Raw genomic sequence first — 21,322 nt, forward strand, 5'->3', positions numbered from 1 at the left:
GTGCCAACTTCCCCTTTTTAGCCATGTTGTTTGTTTGTTCATTTCTTGGTTGCTTCCCCCTAGAGAGATGCACACGAAAGCTGCAGAGCTCAGAGATATTTGATATTCCTGGTGTGGGAGAGGGGTGGGAATCACAGGTTTGAAAGAGACCTCAGGAGTCATCAAGACCAACCTGCTGCTCAAAGCAGAACCAACCCTAACACAATCACCCAGCCAGGGCTTGGTCAAGGCAGGAGTTCAACACCTTTTGGGATGGAGATTCTATCCCACCCTTGGGAAAACATCCCACTGCTACCCCACCCTCTGAGACAGAGAGATCCTGTACATAGCTGTGCACAGGGATTGTGTCTCCCTCTGGCTAACTTTTCTTCTAACCTCTGCTAGCAGATTGCCTGCATTATAAAAAGGTTTCATGTCTTTGCTCCTGCAAAGATAGTGATGAGCAGCTGGGGGGTTCCTAGCAGTACGATGGGCGGTGGAACGTCTCCTGCAACTTGGCATGTTTAGACCTCATCCATTTGTGGCACTTAAGGATAGAAGAAGGTGTCCCTGGGATGGGATGTACGTGTCCCATGGATGCTCCTGCCCTAAGACCCCAACATCTGTCCAAGACCGAGCCATTAGGAAGAGACCCCAAAGCTGGCTTGAAAGACTCCGGTCCTGGAGACTCCACCTCAATCTGGCAATACAGACGGCAACCCGCAGAATTTTCCCAGCAGCTGTTAGTTTCTCAGAGCAGAGCGAAGGGCCCAGATTCCGAAGGGGGGTGTGTTGAAAGATCCAGCTTCACAGGCAAACGTGTTGCCTTATCTCCTCCATCCCCCGATGTCAGAATTCCAGTTCTTCTGGGTTTTGGCCATTTCTTCATGATGGAAAGTTAGACTCACAGGCCAATTGGACAATTTGAGAAACAAAGGCAGAGAGAAGGGGCCAGCCTATGGACCCAGATGTCCCCATTGCTCAGCCAGTGGGTTCACCACTAGGCCATACAGCCACCAGGCCGTGGAAACAGGTGGATGGATGGTTGATTGGTAGTACGGTTTTCCGATTTTTCCTTCTTTTTGATAGTTTCACTTTTATTCTCTTTGTTTCTCTTCTATCAGTGGGACGCAGCGCTCCCTCCGTCTTCCCCCTGGTGTCCTGCTGCAGCAACACGGGCAACGATCCCACAGGCATGAATTTGGCCTGCCTGGTGACTGACTATTTACCATCGCCAGTGAAAATCCTGTGGAATTCCGGCAGAGTGACCAAGGGGGTCAAGGATTTTCCAGAGATGCTGGCCTGGAACGGGCTTTACACCCAGACCAGCTTGCTCACCATCCCTGATGGGACCCAGAAGAGCGACAGCTACCGGTGTGATGTCACACATATAGGGTCCAGACAGACAGTGTCCAAGACGTTCCCACAGAAATGTAAGACAGACAACTCCCCATGAACCCCAGGCCAAAGAAAACAATATGGAGAAATGCACCCCAGGCACACCCCCATGTTCCACCATGGGTGGGGGGGATTTTCAGTCCAGTCTAATGTATTTAGGCACCTAATTCCTGTGGGAGGTTGGTGTCCAACCTAAGGAAAATTTCAGGTGCTGGCCTAGGCAGAAATGGCTCCTAATACCCATGCTGCTGCTTCTGTACGTGGGAAAATTTTGGTTCTCTGTCTCACCTCATAGCATTAACCCTGACCCTAATCCTATCTCAAACTGCTTGTAATCTGATTGGCTGATACACCTGCTAGGTATATAAACCAAAGACCAAACTCCCCTTCATTGCAAAACCGAACTTTGTTCACACACAAGAGCTCAAACAAAACTAGCCCAACTCAGAGCACAGGTTCCCAGGCTCCAGAGTACAGCAAGCTGGCTGGGGTGGACACCTTCCACACCTGGATGTTACCTAGGTCTTCTGCCTGGTCCTCATGTAGAGAGTTCCCCCTCAGATGCTTTCCTTAACAAGGAGCCAGAAGACTTCCCTTCCCTTGATTAGAACAGACAGTCCCATGAAACGGGTGAGGGGAGGGGGAGGAGAAGGAACTTACTTAGAAAAAAAAGTTCAAACAAACACTGCTCCAGTTCCAGCTTTGTCCCTGCTGTTTACCAGGGAGACCACAATTCATGCAGCAGATACAAAAACATCCCAGGGAGGCAGAGAAACTTTGTCTATAATATTTACGGGCCCGGTTCCCATTTATTTTCATACCTATTACAGCTCGCAAAATCTCAGCCCTAGAGGTTGAACGAAGTTGTGCAGGTGAACTTACCTCAAACAGGGGGAGGGTTTTGCTAGAGCTGGGATGACCATAGTGCCACGACTTGCTCTGGAAGGTAATCTACAGAGTGACACTGAGCTGTGTTGTCCCCTCTCTCTGATCTCAGCGTGTGCTCCGATGATGCCGCCCCAGGTTCACCTCCTGGTCCCTTCCTGTGAGGACCGCTCCACGGAGAGCCAGCTGGAGCTGGTTTGCCTTCTCCTGACCTTCCAACCCGGCAACGCTGAAGTGAGATGGCTGGTGAACGGAAAGCTGATGAGCCGTCCCGCCCCAGCCTTCTCCTCTGCAAAAAACGCAGAAGGCGCTTACATGGGCCAGAGCCCCTTGAAGGTCACCAGGCAGAGCTGGGAGAAAGGGGACGTATTCTCCTGCCAAGTCACCCATCCAGCGTGGGGAACGGAGCCCTCCATGTACAACACCAGCAAGTGCTTAGGTGAGGGGCTACGGCCGTGCAGGATAGGAAGTGGAGATGGAGAATTCCTGATAAGCCAGCCTAAGGATAGGTTGGGCTGCACTGAGACCCCAGGGTGGTGGGTGAGGTGGAGATACAGTTGAGAAATTGATACAGGATGTGAATGGAAACAGAATGAGACAGGAGGGAGGGATGCTGTAGATGTCGTGGAAGGGGAGTATAAATAAATAATGAGAAGGCCACGGTATGAAACCTGTTGGTGCAACTTTGAGCAGAAGATTGGACTAGACTTGCTAAGATCTCTTCTAAACCGCCTTGTCTATGATACTAAGCCATGGTAGATATTTCTCTAGCGCTATACCTAACACAGGTAGCTACCAGTTATAGCGAATTGACCATGGGCTTCTGGGGATGGGCACCTGACAGAGCCCCGGAGCCTCCTCTCATGGTTTTAAGGTTGTAGGTGGATGAGATAAGCCTTTGTACATCCTTAAGCATTTCAAAACAAAGATTTTCATGTGCTCTGATTTCCAATTATTTTAAGGAAAATCTTTGCGACACTCTGCAGGGTTCCTATGGGATTAAGTGTCACCTTTTTTCCTTCCCACATTATTGCATTTCACAGCCTGCCCCAAAAGCGCCCTGGAGCCAAATATCTACATGACGAAACCTGCCTACGAAGACATGATCAAGAATTCTGGCCGCATGACCTGTCTAGTCACGGGTTATGAATTAGCCGCCACCACAGTCACCTGGATGGTGAACAGTTGGGTCAGCTATGAGGGAAAAACAGACAGTCCCAAGAAGAACATCAATGGAACCAGCAGCCTGGTCAGCTCCCACCCAGTGTCACAGGCACAGTGGACACAAGGCACCAGATTTACCTGCAAAGTCAGCACGCTCTGTTCTACAGAACTCACCCAGGAGTTAACCACCATCAATAAAGGTGAGTGGCCTTGGTGTGGCAAAGGGAAAGGCAACTCCAGTCATTCCTAGCTGTTGAGCTCTGATTTAAGTCCCCCTAATGGTGAAAAGGAAGTCTTTTGGTTCAAGCTTTGGGATGCAGGAATAGCTCAAAGGCCCATGCCCATCTGAATTATGGTAATGTCAATCGGAGGTGAGGCACATGTTGACGACCCAGAAGAAGAGGAAGATGACATCCATGAAGAAGAGAAAGACAGTAAACAGGCTGAGGGAGAAAGAGAAAGAATATGAGAACGCTGAAGCAGACAAAGGAAAAAAATGAAGATGCTGATAATAAAGGTCATGATCTGATGGAGTCAAAACTAATTAGGAAGTCAGTGATTATATAGCTGAGGGAAGTGAAAAAAAAATTGAATTTGATGATAGTGAGAAAGACAAATACAAAGTAGATGTTAAGTTGTTGCTATTTAACAGTGAGGAACCAGAAGTTCATTGCGATTTCTGAGTGAAAGATGTGATATTTTAGTTGAATCTTTCGGTGAAGGTCCAAGGACTTTGAGTTTGAGGGAAGATGATGCCCAGTGTTGGGTTTTCCTTCTGCCTGGTCCAGCATCATGCTGATCCTGAACTTTTCCTCTTCCTGGTCCCTTTATAGAGGGATAGATGTTGGAGCTGAGTCCTTACATTAGTCGTGCAACTAAGTCTAAATGTTTTCTTCTCTCTCTTCTTTTTCATGTAGGCGTCATTATGAAGGAGCCTTCCATCACCATCTCAAAAGACTACCATGAAGACATCACAGGAAACAGAGTCTCTGTGACTCTTGTCTGCGAAGTTAGTGGCTTTTCACCAGAAGACATCAGCATCTCCTGGTTGAAGAACAATTCCCCGGTCCTGAAATCACGTTACAATAATGGCCCTGTGACAGGAAGCGGCACCTTCTCAGCCTACAGCATCCTAAAGGTAGATCAAGGTGAAGGAGAAGGAAATTACGCCTGCATGGTGCGTCACCCAGCCCTGCGTGAGCCCAAGAATGTTGTGGAAAAGGTGTGCTTTGGTAAGTTAGGGTTAGTTAAGGAAGATCCATGAGATTTGTCATCCCATCCAACCATTTCCCTGAAAAAGTAAATGAATCTATGTAAGGCGGGAGGTGCCTCATTGAAAGATTTCCATTTACATCATGATGACTTCTTTGGTGACTTGAAGAACTGCAAGATTTACAGCTATTTGACCCAGGTGGGGAATCTTCACTCTGCTCCAGTTCAGAAGATCTCCCTGTCCCCGCAAGCCATCATCCAGTCTGAAATATCTCAAGCCGTTGGCATCCCAACACACCCTTTAAGGTGATGATGTGAGAGCCTCCAGGTCCCTATGACCACTAAAAGAACTGCACGAAAAATGTCCTCCATACATCAGGGAATTCTGGGCAGGAAGCAGCATGTAACTAGATTGGGCTGTGATTTGTGCAACAAGTTGCGATGGACACTCTTGTACGTGGGGCAACGTCATAGCGGTCATTCGTGGCTGGGGCGGAATTCACTAATATTTTCCCCCCTTTCAACCGTTAGCCTCACTTTGATTTGTGATAGAAATGTAGCCGTGTTAGTCTGGTGTAGCTGAAACAAAATACAGGACTATGTAGCACTTTAAAGACTAACAAGATGGTTTATTAGATGATGAGCTTTCGTGGGCCAGACCCACTTCCTCAGATCAAATAATGGAAGAAAATAGTCACAGCCATATATACCAAAGGATACAATTTTAAAAAAATGAACACACATGAAAAGGACAAATCACATTTCAGAACAGAAGGGAGCTGCGGGGGGGGGGGGGGGAAGGAAGGTGAATGCCAGTGAGTTAATGATATTAGAGATGGGGAAGGGTAGATGTCTGTGAGTTAATAGTATTAGAGGTGATAATTGGGGAAGCTATCTTTGTAATGGGTAAGATAGCTGGAGTCTTTGTTAAGTCCCCTGCGGAGAGTGTCGAATTTTAGCATGAAATTCTAAAATTTAAATTGAAATTCATTCATTAAATTGAAATTCATACTAAAATTCGACACTCTCCGCAGGGGACTTAACAAAGACTCCAGCTATCTTACCCATTACAAAGATAGCTTCCCCCATTATCACCTCTAATACTATTAACTCACAGACATCTACCCTTCCCCACCTCTAATATCATTAACTCACTGGCATTCACCTTCCTTCCCCCCCCCTCCCCCCCCGCAGCTCCCTTCTGTTCTGAAATGTGATTTGTCCTTTTCATGTGTGTTCATTTTTTTAAATTGTATCCTTTGGTATATATGGCTGTGACTATTTTCTTCCACTATTTGATCTGAGGAAGTGGGTCTGGCCCACTAAAGCTCATCATCTAATAAACCATCTTGTTAGTCTTTAAAGTGCTACGTAGTCCTGTTTTTTTATTTGTGTGCTTTCCTACTAGACATGGTATCACATTCACCCCATTTCAGGTTCACAGTTTTATATGTAGGTTCCCTTCCTATTCCTCAAATTTACTCTTGGCACATTGGCAATGTGTTCATGGATCTGCAGCCATAAGAGGTGCCAGATAAGATCTAGTCTCAAGGATGGGGCTGTGAGGGCGGTGTGTTCAAAGTGTCTGGTGGATGTGAGAGCCAGTGGATGTGAATCCACAACCCACAGGCACCTTTCAGAAAAAAAATCTCACTCTGGAAGACTGGAAAAAGTTTGATCTAGTTTTGAAACCGAGGTCCTTCTCCAGCTTGATTCTGGCTTGTATATTTATACCTGCCTCTGGAAATTTCCACTACATGCATCTGACGAAGTGGGTCTTTGCCCACGAAAGCTTATGCTCCTACACTTCAGTTAGTCTATAAGGTGCCACAAGATTCCTTGCCGCTTTTAGAGGTCCTTGTGGCACTTTGTCATTGCAGGACTCCGTCCCTCAGGGTATGTCTACACTACCCCGCTAGTTCGAACTAGGAGGGTAGTGTAGACATACCCTCAGGGAGTCCTGAACCAGGAAAACCTTATATTGAAATGCACCTCTGGGCAGTTGCCCGTGTTACACTAAGGGGGAGATTTTTCAGTCCCATCTCAATGATGTAGGTGCCTGATTCCCATGAAAGTTGTGATTAAAATCCTCAGGAACCTTGGGAATTCATACACACACAGCTGGCTTGAAATCGCTGCTAATCCTCATGACGCCCCCTCACGTATGGGGGAATCTTCAGCTCACTGCCTTATCTATCTTGCAGACTCTGAACTGTGTTTTCCCCTCTCTCTGCTCTCAGCTTGTGGTCCGATGATGCCTCCTCAGGTTCACTTCCTGGCCCCGTCCTGTGAGGACGGTTCCACGGAGAGCCAGCTGGAGCTGGTTTGCCTTCTCCTGAGCTTCCGACCCGGCAATGCCAAGGTGACATGGCTGGTGAATGGAAAGGTGACGAGGTTCCCCACCACAGCCTTCTCCTCTTCATTGGGAGCAGACGGCGCCTACATGGGCCAGAGCCACGTGAGCATCATCAGGCAAAGCTGGGAGAAAGGGGACATCTTCTCTTGCCAAGTCACTCATCCAGCATGGGGAACGCAGGCCTCCACGTACAACATCAGCAAGTGCTTAGGTGAGGGGCTACGGCCTCACAGGCTGGGAAGGGTGCGTGGAGAGTTCCTCAGAAATCAGCTCTGCAGGAGTGTAGGTTGGTCTGCACCTAAACTCCAGGGTGATGGGAGAGGTAGAGATAAGGTAGACAGGTCGATCGTGTAGATGGATGGAAACAGAACGAGACAGGAGGGAAGGATGCTGTAGATGTGGTTGACGGGGTGTATAGATAAATAATGAAAGGGCCGGGGAATGAAGCTTGCTGGTCCAACTGGGAGCAGAAACTAGGAATAAACCGGTTGAGATCCCTTCTAAACCACTTTGTCTATGATTCTACATTGCAATAGCTATTTTTCTAGAGCTATACCTCACAGGGGTAGGTAGGGCAAGCCCTTACGGGGCATTGACCATGGTATTTTTGCAGATGGACCCCGATAGCAGGAACCCAGGAGCGTCTTTCCCAAGGCATCCCATGGTGTTAAGGTTCTGGGTGGATGAGCCTTGGTGACTCCTTAAGTAGTTAGAAACAACCACTTTCCTGTGTACTCATTTCCAATTTTTTAAATGGAATGTTGTTAGGTCGCTCTGCGGTGTTCGGAAGGGCTTAAATGTCATCTTTTGCCTTCGAACATAATTTCTCTTTGCATTTCACAGCCTGCCCCAAAAGCGCCCTGGAGCCAAACATCTACTTGACAAAACCTGCCTTCAAAGACGTGATCAAGAATTCTGGCCACGTGACCTGTCTTGTTTTGGGTTACGACTTAGCATCCTCCACAATCATCTGGGAGGTGGACGGAAGGGTCAGTTCTGGGGGGAAGACAGAAGCCCCCAAGAAGAACAACAATGGGACCACCAGCCTGGTCAGTTCCTATCCAGTGTCACGGGCACAGTGGGGACAAGGGACCCGATTTACCTGCAAAGTGAGCACGCTCTGTTCTGGAGAACTCACCCAGGAGATAACCATGGTCAATAAAGGTGAGGAGCCTTGGTATGACAAAGAGAAAGTCATTCCCTCAGTCATTTCCTGCTGGGATTGCCTGGAATTCCTGATCAGGCTTTGCAATCCCAATTAAGTCCCTCTAATTGGACTTCAGTGAAGCCTAAGACCTTTAGCACAGGGATGTATTTCAGACACAATTAATATTTCCCCCACAAATCTCTCATTTGGAGAGCTTTTTTAATTTCCCCTTCTGTGTTTATCCTTATAATCCATGCCTTCTTATCTCTCAATGCCAGCTACTCCAAGAATTTCACTCTCTCTGTACCCTGGGATTTGTCGCTATCAGTGCTTCGTATACTATTTTTGACACTGATCTGAATTGTGTACGTTGCTCTCCCATCTAGAGAACATGACCTAGGAAGCCAGGCTTCATGAACTGGGCTTGTTTAGTTTGGAAAAAAGAAGATTAAGGGGGGACATGATAGCAGTTTTCAAATATCTAAGGGTATGTCTACACTACCCCCCTAGTTCGAACTAGGGGGGTAATGTATGCATACCGAACTTGCTAATGAAGCCCGGGATTTGAATTTCCCGGGCTTCATTAGCATAAAGCCGGCGCCGCCATTTTTAAAAGCCGGGTAGTGCGAACCCCGTGCCACGCAGCTACACGGGCACGGACTAGATAGTTCGGATTAAGCTTCTAATCTGAACTATCTGTACGCCTCGTAGAACAAGGTGTACAGATAGTTCGGATTAGGAAGCCTAATCCGAACTATCTAGTCCGTGCCGCGTGTAGCCGCGCGGCATGGGGTTCGCACTAGCCGGCTTTTAAAAAGGCGGCGCCGGCTTTATGCTAATGAAGCCTGGGAAATTCAAATCCCGGGCTTCATTAGCAAGTTCGGTATGCATACATTACCCCCCTAGTTCGAACTAGAGGGGTAGTGTAGACATACCCTAAGAGGGTGTCACAAGGAGGAAGGAGAAAATTTGTTCCTCTTGCTTTCTGAGGACAGGACAAGGAGTAATGGGCTTAAAGTGCAGCAGGGGAGGTTTAGATTGGACATTAGGAAAAAATTCCTAACTGTCAGGGTGGTCAAATATTGGAATAAATTGCCAAGGGAGGTGGGGGAATCTCCCTCTCTGGAGATTTTTAAGAACAGGTTAGATAGACATCTGTCAGGGATGGTGTAGACGGAGCTTGGTCCTGCCTTGAGGGCGGGGGGCTGGACTCGATGACCTCTTGAGGTCCCTTCCAGTCCTATGATTCTATGATCTGGATATCCAGCTGGTGTTTGTCAGCTTCCATCAGGCTGTCGAGGGTTATTTTTATTGGAAATTTGTGAGATGTCCCAAAGGAACCCTGCACTACTGGGTAGGACCTCAGGCAAACGGGCCAGGTGGAAAGTTGGGCCCCCACCAGCGCAGCAGAGAAAAAGGTGGCATCCCACGAGGGTCAGAAGGAGGCCTGCGCCAGGACACAACGGGCCTGTGCTGGAGTGATGAAACCCCGTGCTACCGTGGAGGACTCCGGGCAGACAGGCTGGGTGGAAGGTCAAGCCCAGCCAGAGTGGTGGGAAAGGAAGCGGTAGTCGGTGTGAGCCGGGAGGATGCTGGCACATTTTTGTCAGTGGGGGGCTGACATCATGACCCTAGGGGCCTTGCTAGCAGGGGCGTGGTGGTCCCAGGGCGCAGGAAAAGCCGGGGATTGGGTGATGGGGAAGAGGCAGACCCCGTAAAAAGGGTGCGACAGGCCCAGGTCGAAGGAGAGAATGTCCAAAGGTCGAGGAATGATGGTGCCCAGGCCTGGTAGCCAGGGAGGATAAGCCGCGTAGGCCGGATGAGAGGCTAACGGCATCAGGAAGCAAACCAGGGTGGCCAGTTGGAGGTCTGCATGTAGACGATCCAGAAGGAGAAGAAGATGAAGTCCATGAAGAAGAGGAAGGCAGTGAACAGGCTGAGGGAGAAAGAAAAAGAACATCGGAATGCTGAAGAAGACAATGGGGAAAAAAATAAGATGCTGATAATGAAGGTCATGATCTGGCAGAGTGAAAGCTGATTAGGAAGTGATTCTATAGATGAGGGAAGAGAATATGATTATAGTAATGAAGATGACAACAATGTGGATGTGAAGTTGTTGCCATTTAAGGGTGAGAATCTGGAAGTTCATCTGAGTTCTGAGTGGAAGATGTGAGAGATCAGGTGAGTTTTGAGTGAAGGTCCAGGGTTTTTGCATTTCAGGGAACATGATGCTCAGAAGCCAGGTTTTCCTTTTGCCTGTCCTAGTGTCACACTCATCCTGAACTTTTGCTCTCCCTGGTCCCTTTGCAGAGGGATGGTTGTTGGGTCTGATTGCTTACCTTAGATGTTCAACCAAGTCTTAACGTTTTCATGTCCCTCTTCCTTGTCGTGTAGGCATCGCTATGAAGGAGCCTTCCGTCACCATCTCAAGAGACTACTATGAAGACAATGCAGGAAACAGAGTCTCTGTGACTCTCGTCTGTGAAGCTAGTGGCTTTTTTCCCGAAGAGATCAGCATTTCCTGGTTGAAGGACAACTCCCCGGTTCTCAAATCATATTACAATAATGGCCCTGTATCAGGAAGTGGCACTTTCTCAGCCTACAGCATCCTGAAGGTAGATCAAGGTGAAGGAGAAGGAAGTTACGCCTGCATGGTGCATCACCCGTCCCTGCGTGAGCCCAAGAGTGTTGTGGAAAAGGTGTGCTTTGGTAAGTGCCTCCTCAGAGGCCATTGCCTTCATGATACCATCATTGGTAACACAAAGAACTGCAATATTTACTGCAATTTGACCCCCCTGGGGAATGTTCCTTCTGCTGCACTACAGGAAACTTCCCTTTTCCCCCAAGCCATTATCCAGTCTGAAATATCCCGAGCAGTTGGCATCCCAACACACTTCTTGAGGTGATGATGTCACAGCCTCAAGGTCCTCATGACCAGTAAAGGAAGTGAAGGAGAAATGTCCTACATACATCAGGGCATTCTGGGCAGGAAGTAGCATGTAACTGGATATGGCTGTGATTTGGACAACACATTGGGATGGACATTCTTGTACCTGGGGATAGGCCAAAGATGTCGTTCATGTCTGGGACAGAGTTTGCTGAATTTTTTTCCCTTTCAACTGTTAGAATCACTGCGGTTTGTTTGCTTTACTACTAGATTTGGGTTCCCTCCCACCCCCGGGTCTCAAGTTCATAGTTTTTTAGTTAGGTTCCCTTCCTATTGATCTTGGTAACTAATTGACCATTCATTATCAGTGGTTAATAGGTCAATGGAGGGATGATAGGAGTTACTATAGAGAACTTTCTGGGTGTCTGGCTGGTGAGTCTTGCCCACATGCTCAGGGTTTAGCTGGTCGCCATATTTGGGCTCGGGAAGGAATTTTCCTCCAGGATAGATTGGCAGAGGCCCTGGAGGTTTTTCACCTTCCTCTGTAGCATGGGGCACAGATCACAGCTGGAGGATTCTCTGCATCTTGGGGTCTTCAAAGTATTTGAAGGCTTCAATATCTGAGATATAAGTGAGAGGATTATTCTAGGAGGGGGTGGATGAGATTCTGTGGCCTGCACTGAGCAGGGGGTCAAACTAGATGATCATAATGGTCCCTTCTGACCTTAAAGTCTATGAGTCTATGAGTCTATTCCTCAAATATACTTTCAGCACATGGGCAAAGTCTTCATGGATCTGCAGGCACGACAGGTGTCCAGTTAAGATGTGGTCTCAAGGATGGGGCTGTGAGGGTGGTGTGTTTAGATCATCTTGTGGATATGGGAGCCAGTGAATGAACCCATAGGTGGCTTGTGGGGGGGGGGGGGGGGGAATCCTGGAAGACTGGAACAAGTATGGTCCAGTTTTGAAACACAGATCCTTGTGGTGCTTTGTCATTGCCGGATTCTGCCTCTTGTTGACTTCTAAAGCTGAAAAAAAATAGATTGAAATGCACCTCTGGGCAGATCCCTGTGTTGCACTAAGGGGGAGATTTTTCAGTCCCATCTCAAATATGGAGGTGCCCGATTCTCATGGGAAGTTGTGATTAAGAATCTTCAGGAACCTAGGGTACTCTCATGCTCATAGCTGGGCTGAAATGGAATCTAATCCTCATGATGCCTCTCATGTATGGGGGAGGATCTTCAGCTCACTGCCTTGCCTATCTTGCAGAGACTGACCCTGAACTGTGTTTTCCCCTGTCTGCTCTCAGCATGTGGTTCGATGATGCCTCCCCAGGTTCAGCTCCTGGCCCCCTCCTGTGAGGATGACTCCATGGAGAGCCAGTTGGAGTTGGTTTGCCTTCTCCTGAGTTTCCGACCTGGCAATGCCGAGGTGAAATGGCTGATAAATGGAAAGGCGACGACCCACCCTACCCCAGCCTTCTCCTCTTGGTTGGGCGAAGACGGTATCTACATGGGCCAGAGCCGCATAAATGTCACCAAACGGAGCTGGGACCAAGGGGAAGAATTCACCTGCCAAGTCACCCATCCAGCGGGGGGACAAAATCCCTCCATGCAAAAGACCAGCAAATGCTTAGGTGAGGGGCTACGGAAGTGCAGGGTGGGGAGTGCGTGTGGAGCGTTCTTGGGAATCCAGCCATGCGTAAGCTTTGGTTGGGTTTCACCTAGTCCCCAGGGTGATGGGAGATATGGAGATATGGAAGAAAGGTTGATACTGTAGATGGTTGGAAACAAAAATGGATGATAGGAATGGCTGCTGTAGCTGTCCTAGAAGGGGTTTAAAGATAGATAGATAATGAGACGGCTGCTAGACGAAGCTCGTTGATCCAACTTTGAACCGGAAGTTGGACTAGACGCACTGAGATCTCTTCTGATCCTCATTTCTGAGCTGTAGTAGGTATTTCTTTTCATTACTTCCCGGAGGTTGATTGAATAACCTGTTACAGTACCTTAGCTGCAGTATTTTAGGGGATGGGCACCTGATAGAACAAACCCAAGAGCCTCTTCTCCTGGGCTTTCCATGCATTTAAGGCTGTGGTTGGATGGGATCAGCATTGGTGTATCCTTCAGTGTTTGGAAACAAACAATTTCGTTTGTGCTAATTTGCTTGTTTTTTTATGGAGCGTTGATGTCGCTCAATGGGCTGCTCTCCAAGGTCAGGAGGAGTTCAGGGTCCTATTCTGCCTTCTCACATTATTGATACTGGTCTCTTTGCATTTCTCAGCCTGCCCCAAAAGCTCGCTTGAGCCAGCCATCTACTTGTACAAACCCTCCTACGAAGACGTGATTAAGAATTCCGGTCATGTGACTTATCTAGTTTTGGGTTACGACTTAGCTGCCACCACAATCACCTGGGAGGTGGACGGAAGGGTCAGTTCTGTGGGGAAGACAGAAGCCCCCAAGAAGAACAACAATGGGACCACCAGCCTGGTCAGTTCTCACCCAGTGTCGCAGGCACAGTGGGGAGCAGGCACCAGATTTACCTGCAAAGTGAGCACGCTCTGTTCTGGAGAACTCACCCAAGAGATAACCATGGTTAATAAAGGTGAGGAACCTCAGCATCTCAAAGGGACAGACAAACTCTAGTCATTGTCAATTGGTGGTCATCTCTGTAATGGTAAAACCCACCTGAGGGTGAGGAGCCTACTGATGCTCCGGAAGGATATTGAGAGGGCATCCATGCTTTGGGAAGGGGGTTGGACTTGATGACCTCCTAAGGTCTCTTCCAGTTCTACGATTCTATGATTCTTAACTTGGATGTGCACCCACGTCTTATTCTTGCCTTTCTCCTCTTCCTTTTCATGTAGACGTGGATAAGAAGGAACCTTCTATCACTATCTCAAAAGCCTACCACGAAAACCTCTCGGGGACCAAAGAGTCTTTGACTCTCATCTGCGAAGCTAGCGGCTTTTATCCCAAAGACATCAGCATCTCCTGGTTGAAGGATAATTCCCCTGAACTCACGGCCAGTTACAAAAATGGTCCCCTGGCAGGAAGTGGCGCTTTCTCAGCCTATAGCATCCTGAAGGTCAACCGAAGTGAAGAGGCAGAAAACTGCACCTGCGTGGTGCATCACCCAGCTTTGGAGGAGCCCAAGAGTGTGATGGAAAAAGTGTCTTTCAGTAAGTGGATACTCAGACACAAGGGTTAATTTGGGGATTTCTGCATACTTTGTTGTCTCATCCAGTCAATAGCATGAACAAGTGCTTGATCCCATAAGTTCTCTGGGCTGGGGTCGTGGCCTCACTGACAGATTTCTAGCTCCATTATGAAGCCATCTTTGGTGAAATCAAGGATCACAAGATTCATTGAAACCTGGGTTATGAGGGGTAGGACATCTTCAGTCAGTTTTTCTGATGCCCTAGAAGAAGGAGGTTCTTTCCCTTCCTTCTTGGAGCTCCAAATTCTAATTCCCTCCCCAGTGTCCTCAGCCCATTCCCCAAACATCCTCTGGGGTTTGAAGGCCTGAGAGGAAGGTCCTCAATTTCCACCGGGTATCTGGTGAGTATTCATTCTGCCCAGCCGCCAATGCTGCCTCCCGCCCCTAACCAGGTGGCAGCGACTGTCATCGACCCCCTCCGAAGGTCTTCCTCCTTCCCCCATCCCTGGAAGATCTCTACATAGCACAGAATGCCACCATCACTTGTGTGGTGAACGGCATGGAGACCCCCAGCAGCCTGGAGATCTCCTGGAGCAGGAGCAATGGAGGCCCGTTGATGGTGAACTCCAGGGAGCCGGTGCCACATCCAAATGGCACCTACAGTGCAGCCAGCGTCCTGCGGGTGTGCGTGGAGGAGTGGCAGTCCGGGGAGGAGTTTATCTGCACCGTGAAGCACCAAGACATCCCATCAGCTGAGGTCAAGACTATCCACAAAAGTCTCGGTAAGCCCTATAGGGGATGCCAGGTCTAATCTGGGCCAAGGGTGGTGAATTCTCCATGGGACCTTGTGACTTTAGGGGCCACTAGCCCTGATCCAGGTGCAGGTTGGTGGGACTGGGAGTTAGAAATGTGTGGGTGGGATGACATGGGTGCAGGACACAGAAAGTCAGGACACCTGGGTCCTTTTTTCAGCTTTGCAAGGGGAGTGGGATGTAGCAGGTGAGATCAGCAAGACTTGGAGCCATGACCCCTGGTTCTAGCCTCTTTTCATTCAATTGATTTAGGTCTAGAGGGACAGATCTGCTGCATTGTTTCCGTGGCTCTGCAGGGCGGGGGCGGGGGACAGTCTAATGGGATAGAGGAGGATGATGAGGACGGGGAGGCAAGAAGGATTCCTGGGTCCCTTTCCCACCACTAACTGGTGTTTCCTCGTGGCAGAGGTCTCTCTCATGGCCCCTTCTGTCTACGTCTTCCCTCCTCATGCGGAGGAGCTGGCTCTCCAGGAATGGGCCACTATCACCTGCCTGGCCTCCGGCTTCCGACCCAGAGATATCTTGGTGACATGGACCCGGAAGGACCGGCCCCTTCCGCAAGAAGCCTACATCAATATCGGCCCCACGCGGGAAGCTGGGGAGGAGGAGAGCTACTTCATCTACAGCAAGCTCAGAATCCAGGCCTCTGAGTGGCAGAAGGGGGACACCTACTCCTGCATGGTGGGGCATGAAGGCCTGCCCATGACCTTCACCCAACAGAGCGTGGACAAGGCCTCCGGGAAACCCACCGTCGTCAATGTCTCCGTGGTCTTGTCCGACACCGATGTCACTTGCCACTGAGGAGCAGAGCCCTGTTGGCTTCCCAGGCTGTATTAGAGATGGCCCCTGGACCTCATGGGGTCTTACATTCCTCGTATAATGGGGGTAAAACCAGGGGAGCTTTTGCCTACCGAGAATGGCTGTGTGTTGAAGATGCCTGAATAAAAATGAAACGGCCTGGAGTGTCACGCAGAAGCGATTGCCTCTGTGTCTCATCTATCGATCCACCCTCCCGCCCAGGATAGGTAAAGCCAGCCAATCACCTTTCCTTCTAATCTTTTCCTTATGCATGATTTGTCTTCTTTCATTGTTCTACAGTATCCAGTCCATCCATCCGTCTGTCCACCCATCCACCAACCAACCCCCTCCACCTCATCCATATATCCATCCTCAAATTCATCTATCCCTCCCTCCCTTCCTCCATCCATCTATTCTCAAACACATTCCCACACCTACCCACTTGCCCACACACTCCCATATATACACATCCGTCCATCCATGCACCAAGCAACCCCTAGCACTTCTATTCTCACCATTTATCCATCCTCAGACCCATCCATCCATTTGTCCATCGATCCGTCCATCCATCCATTCATCCACTAAACAATCCCCAGCATTTCTTTTCCCACCATCCGTCCATCCACATACCCATTCATCCATCAATCAAAATCTACCACTTCTATTCCCACCATTCATCCATCCTCAGACCCATCCATCCCTCCCTCCCTCCATCCACCAACTTAGCACTTCAGTTCCCACCATACCTCCGTGTTCAGACCCCTCCATCCATGCATCCGTCCATCCATCCATCTTTCTACAGCAGCTGACTCAAAGGCTCTATCACTCCATAGGTGCAAAATAATCCAGTGTCCTATCTGCATGCATCCATGCCCACGCACTGAAGTCTTCCAACCCTTCCCATCCCTCAGCAGTGCCTAGCTCTCTGTCTAGTCTGATTCATGTTGCTGAAGCCCCTCGATGACCTGAATGAAGTCAGGGTCCCATGCTGGTGGGTAGGGCTGGAGCAGACACAGCAAAACCAAAGCAGCAGGGGTCTCCCAGTGAAATTCAAAGGCAGCAAGTTTAAAACAAGCACAAGCCGGTCCTTCCTCCTGCACCGCTGCAGTCGTGTGAACGAGGGATCCTGTGAGGCCCAAAAATATAATGGGATTTAGAAATGAATCAGAACCAGTCACGGAGAATCGGTCCATCAATGACTATTAACCCTAGCTGCTTGTCCTTCAGCCTCTGTCAGATGCTGGGGTGTAGGACTGCCAAGGGGTCAGTCAATAATTCCTTGGTTCGGTTAGTTCTTGTGTTACATCTGGCATCTGCCTCTGTTGGTAGACAGGATACTGGCATTGACAGACCTTTGGCCATTATTACGTCCATGGATACAAAAAGAAGGTTGGGTGGCTGGGAAAGGTGCAGAGAAGAGTCAAAAAACGGACTAGAGGACTGGGAAAAACTTATCCAAGTGGGAAATGTTAGCAGCTGAATCGGCATCACTTAAAAGACTCACTCAAAGGATGGTTTCGTTGGTGTCTATAAATACATTCATGGGGAAAAAATCAAGCACTTAAAGACACTAAGGCTACGTCTACACTGGCACCCTTTTCCGGAAATGCTTAAAACGGAACAGTTTTCCGTCATAAGTATTTCCAGAAAAAGCGCGTCTACATTGGCAGGATGCTTTTCCAGAAAAGCACTTTTTCCGGAAAAGCATCCGTGGCCAATGTAGATGCGCTTTTCCGCAAAAAAGTCCTGATTGTCATTTTCATGATCGGGGCTTTTTTGTGGAAAAGACTACTGTGCTGTTTACACTGGCCCTTTTCTGGAACAGTTTTTCCGGAAAAGGACTTTTGCCCGAACAGGAGCAGCATAGTTTTTCAAGAAAAACACTGACAATTTTACAGTAGATCGTCAGTGCTTTTCCGGAAAAGCAAGTGGCCAGTGTAGACAGCTGGCAAGTTATTCCGGAAAAGTGGCTGCTTTTCCGGAATAAGTGGCCCAGTGTAGACACAGCCTAAATGTGTAGAGAAGGGCTTGAAAGAAGCCAAAGGCAGATATAACATAATGAAGAAACACGTGCCATCTTCATTGACGTTGGATCCAGATTGTGCTGACACTGCAGATACAGTCCACCTCACTTGACTTTTCCTGGGGGTCCAAACCATGATGTGGTCTAATTGCCAGGGTCTAAGAACTCACCCTTAGGTTCTTGGCAGTGTGGCCCAATGATCCAAAACAAGATGGCTGCCCACAAGCACAGGATGATGCGGTCTAGTAGACAGCATCAATACGTTAGCCTTCAGGTGCAGGATTGTGTGTCGTAGGGGCTAGAGGCATGAGTGCAGAGCAGCATATCCTAGTGGACAGAGTCAATAAAGCATCCTTTGAGGACTGGGTCAAGAGAGATTGGTGTCAACAGAGGAGCCCTCAGGTGCAGGACAGTGTGGAATAATGGCCATCTCTGGGGCTGTCACCAGAGGGGGTGACGGCTGGCGCAGGGGAACATTAGCCCACCTGACTCCCCGGGTTCTGACCCAGGATGCTTGAGGGGCGGAGTAGTCTGGCCTTGGGTCAACGAGGAATCCAACCATAACACACTGGCTGTGTCTAGACTGGCCACTTGAATTTTTGAAAATGGAGCGGTTGCTTTTCCGGAAAAACTTGCCAGCTGTCTACACTGGCCACTTGAATTTCCACAAAAGCACTGACGATCTCATGTAAGATTGTCAGTTCTTTTGCGGAAATACTATGCTGCTCCCGTTCGGGCAAAAGTCTTTATCCGAAAAGCTTTTGTGCAAAAGGGCCAGTGTAGACAGCAGAGATTTGTTTTCCGCAAAAAAGCCCCGATCGCGAAAATGGCTTTTGCAAAAAATGCTTTTGCAGAAAAGCATCCTGCCAATCTAGACGCGCTTTTCTAAAAATGTTTTTAACGGAAAACTTTTCTGTTAAAAGCATTTCCGGAAAATCATGCCAGTGTAGACGTAGCCACTGACTTCACAAGGGTGGGAGGTATCACTCACTTCCTCTCTAGGGGCCACATCCTACTGGACTTCCTAGGACTGTTGTCCGTGTGATGTTGGTGTGCCTGGGCTCCCGGATGTGAGAAAGGATATGCCTACAATGCCACCCTAGTTCGAACTAGGGTGGCCAATGTAGGCATTCGAACTTGCAAATGAAGTCCAGGATTTAAATTGCAGTAGGAGTAATGGTACTTCAAATTGGGAACTTTAATTCAAACTACCTAGTCTGTGTCGCGTGTAGCCGCGGGCAGCGAGTTCGAACTACGGGGCATTTAAAAATGGCGGCACCCGGGAACATTTGCAAGTTCGAATGCCTACATTAGCCTCCAGTTTACTGCAAAGTCACCGCCAGTGAAAAATGAGGAAGGAGCCATCACTTCTGGCTCCAGCATCCTGCCAATATGGGCCCGTGATGGCTGGGAGGGGTCCTCCCCTTTTCTAAATATCCCATCATTCTATATTGTCAGGGTTAATCCCAGAGCAGTTGGTCTCCAGAAAGATTTGGCGGGGAGCCAATGGGAAGAGGGTGGAAGAAATGGGAAATGTAAAAGATTTGCCTGCTTCAGTCTCCTTTGTATGTGAGTTCAGAGACGATCGGGGGGTATGTCTACACTACCCTCCTAGTTCGAACTAGGAGGGTAATGTATGCATACCGCACTTGCTAATGAAGCCCGGGATTTGAATTTCCCGGGCTTCATTAGCATAAGCGGGGAGCCGCCATTTTTAAATCCCCGCTGCTTCGAACCCCGTGTAGCGCGGCTACACGGGGCTCGAACTAGGTAGTTCAGACTAGGGTGCCTATTCCGAACTACCGGTACACCTCGTTTCACGAGGAGTACCGGTAGTTCGGAATAGGACCCTAGTCCGAACTACCTAGTTCGAGCCCCGTGTAGCCGCGCTACACGGGGTTCGAAGCAGCGGGGATTTAAAAATGGCGGCTCCCCGCTTATGCTAATGAAGCCCGGGAAATTCAAATCCCGGGCTTCATTAGCAAGTGCGGTATGCATACATTACCCCGCTAGTTCGAACTAGCGGGGTAGTGTAGACATACCCTGGGAGAGAAATAGACTGAGGATGTCTAAGAAAAGAAAACCTAAACTTTGAAACCACAAAGACCTGAGTAGAACAGGGAATGTTTAGTTAGATGCAATCTGGTTCTTTTCCTCTTTTTTTCTCCCTACGGCCATGTCCACACTCAGGGGTTCTTTCGAAAAAAGTACCCTTTTTTCGAAAGAACTTCCCCTGCGTCCAGACTCAAGCCGCGTTCTTTCGAAATTATTTCGAAAGAACGCGGCTTTTCTTTCGATGGCGGTAAACCTCGTTTCACGAGGAAGAACGCCTTCTTTCGAAAGTTCCTCTTTCGAAAGAAGTCGTTCTACAATGTAAAGAGGCCGTCTTCGAAAGAGAGCATCCAGACTCACTGGGTGCTCTCTTTCGAAAAAGCGGATTTCCTCTATCGAAAGATCCGCCTGCAGTCTAGACGCGATCTTTCAAAAGAGGCTCTTTCGAAAGATGCTTTCGAAAGAGGCTCTTTCGAAAGAAGCCTGCAGTCTAGACACAGCCTAGGTTTTCGCAGCTTCTCTAAGATGATTTAAAAACCCCTGTAATTTAAAGTGAATCCCAGAGAAACTATTCTGTGTGCTTTAATTTGTTTGTAGATGCTCTGTTTCACCTAGGCTATCCCTACACTACAGCTCCATTTTTTTTGGAAAAAACAGCAGTGTGCGCACACCTCAAGCATATTTTTGCACGAAAAAAGGACTGAGGGCTTTTGTCAGTAGAGTTATTTCTCTTCCCATGAGGAATAACTCTTCTTTGTACTACAGCTCTTGCGCAAAATGGCAAGTGTGGACGCTGCACAGGGGTTTCTTATGCAAAAAGAGCCTATCCAAAAAATTACAGGTGCAAGAGTGTCCATGCTGCGTGGACTCTCTCTTGCACAAAAGCACATCGGTTTTCCAATGCGCTTTTGATGTCTGGGCGTGGTTTTGTCCAAGAAGGTTTTGCAGAAGATCTCTTCCCCAAAAAGCTGCTTGCGCAAAAATGCTGCAGTGTAGACACAAAACTCTAGAAACCAAGTTGGCTTTATTAAATATATCATTTTTGTTTGTTAATAACATCTCCTGTTTAAGATTATAATCTGATTTCCGTGTCCTAGAAGGCAGGAGTTTCTGAGTCCATGTGTCAGAACTGAAGGTCGGGTATTCTGGGAATATAGTTTTCAAGTTCTCTCCTGAGATATTTTGAAAGAGCGTGGGGTTCCCCTACGGGATGAAGTGCCCACGTAGAGCTTTCTGGCTTTCCAGGGGGTTTGGCATTTGGGTGGTGGCAGCATAGCAGCCACGGTTGGAGAAGCTGAGACCGTGGGGAGTTTTTATGCAGTAGCCTTGAGTGGCAGGATGATTTAAGGTTTCTTGCCTGCTCCCATCTTCTGCACTCAAAGTGCCTGAGCAGGGAACAGACTTAAAAGGGGCAACTTGGAGTGCGGTTGATGGTGTTACCATAACTTTG

The 21,322-nt window shown here is 48.5% G+C and overlaps 1 protein-coding gene and 1 gene segment (V, D, J or C); one reads left to right on the forward strand and one right to left on the reverse strand.

Annotated features, from left to right (window-relative positions):
• LOC102458305 (immunoglobulin heavy constant gamma 2-like) overlaps positions 1-21,322 on the reverse strand; it is a 209,142-nt gene that overhangs the window by 68,676 nt on the left and 119,144 nt on the right.
• LOC102456558 (uncharacterized) lies at positions 1,106-16,011 on the forward strand. The gene is made up of 12 exons (XM_014577358.3): positions 1,106-1,412; positions 2,375-2,701; positions 3,306-3,626; positions 4,344-4,658; positions 6,879-7,205; positions 7,838-8,158; positions 10,536-10,850; positions 12,338-12,664; positions 13,312-13,632; positions 13,895-14,209; positions 14,640-14,969; positions 15,406-16,011. The coding sequence occupies exons 1-12, from the start codon at positions 1,175-1,177 to the stop codon at positions 15,798-15,800; spliced, it is 3,852 nt and encodes a 1,283-aa protein (XP_014432844.3). The 5' UTR covers positions 1,106-1,174; the 3' UTR covers positions 15,801-16,011.

The sequence above is a fragment of the Pelodiscus sinensis genome, chromosome 30 (genome assembly GCF_052426305.1).
Source record: "Pelodiscus sinensis isolate ZL-2025 chromosome 30, ASM5242630v1, whole genome shotgun sequence".
Taxonomy (NCBI): domain Eukaryota; kingdom Metazoa; phylum Chordata; order Testudines; family Trionychidae; genus Pelodiscus; species Pelodiscus sinensis.

What these genes read in the sequence shown, in the direction of transcription:
- LOC102456558 (XM_014577358.3), top strand. Translation starts at nt 1,175, where the DNA reads ATGAATTTGGCCTGCCTGGTGACTGACTATTTACCATCGCCAGTGAAA. An exon ending in AAAGACCAGCAAATGCTTAG is followed by an intron (nt 12,665 to 13,311) that starts GTGAGGGGCTAC and finishes TGCATTTCTCAG; the next exon opens with CCTGCCCCAAAAGCTCGCTT. An exon ending in GATGGAAAAAGTGTCTTTCA is followed by an intron (nt 14,210 to 14,639) that starts GTAAGTGGATAC and finishes GCCCCTAACCAG; the next exon opens with GTGGCAGCGACTGTCATCGA.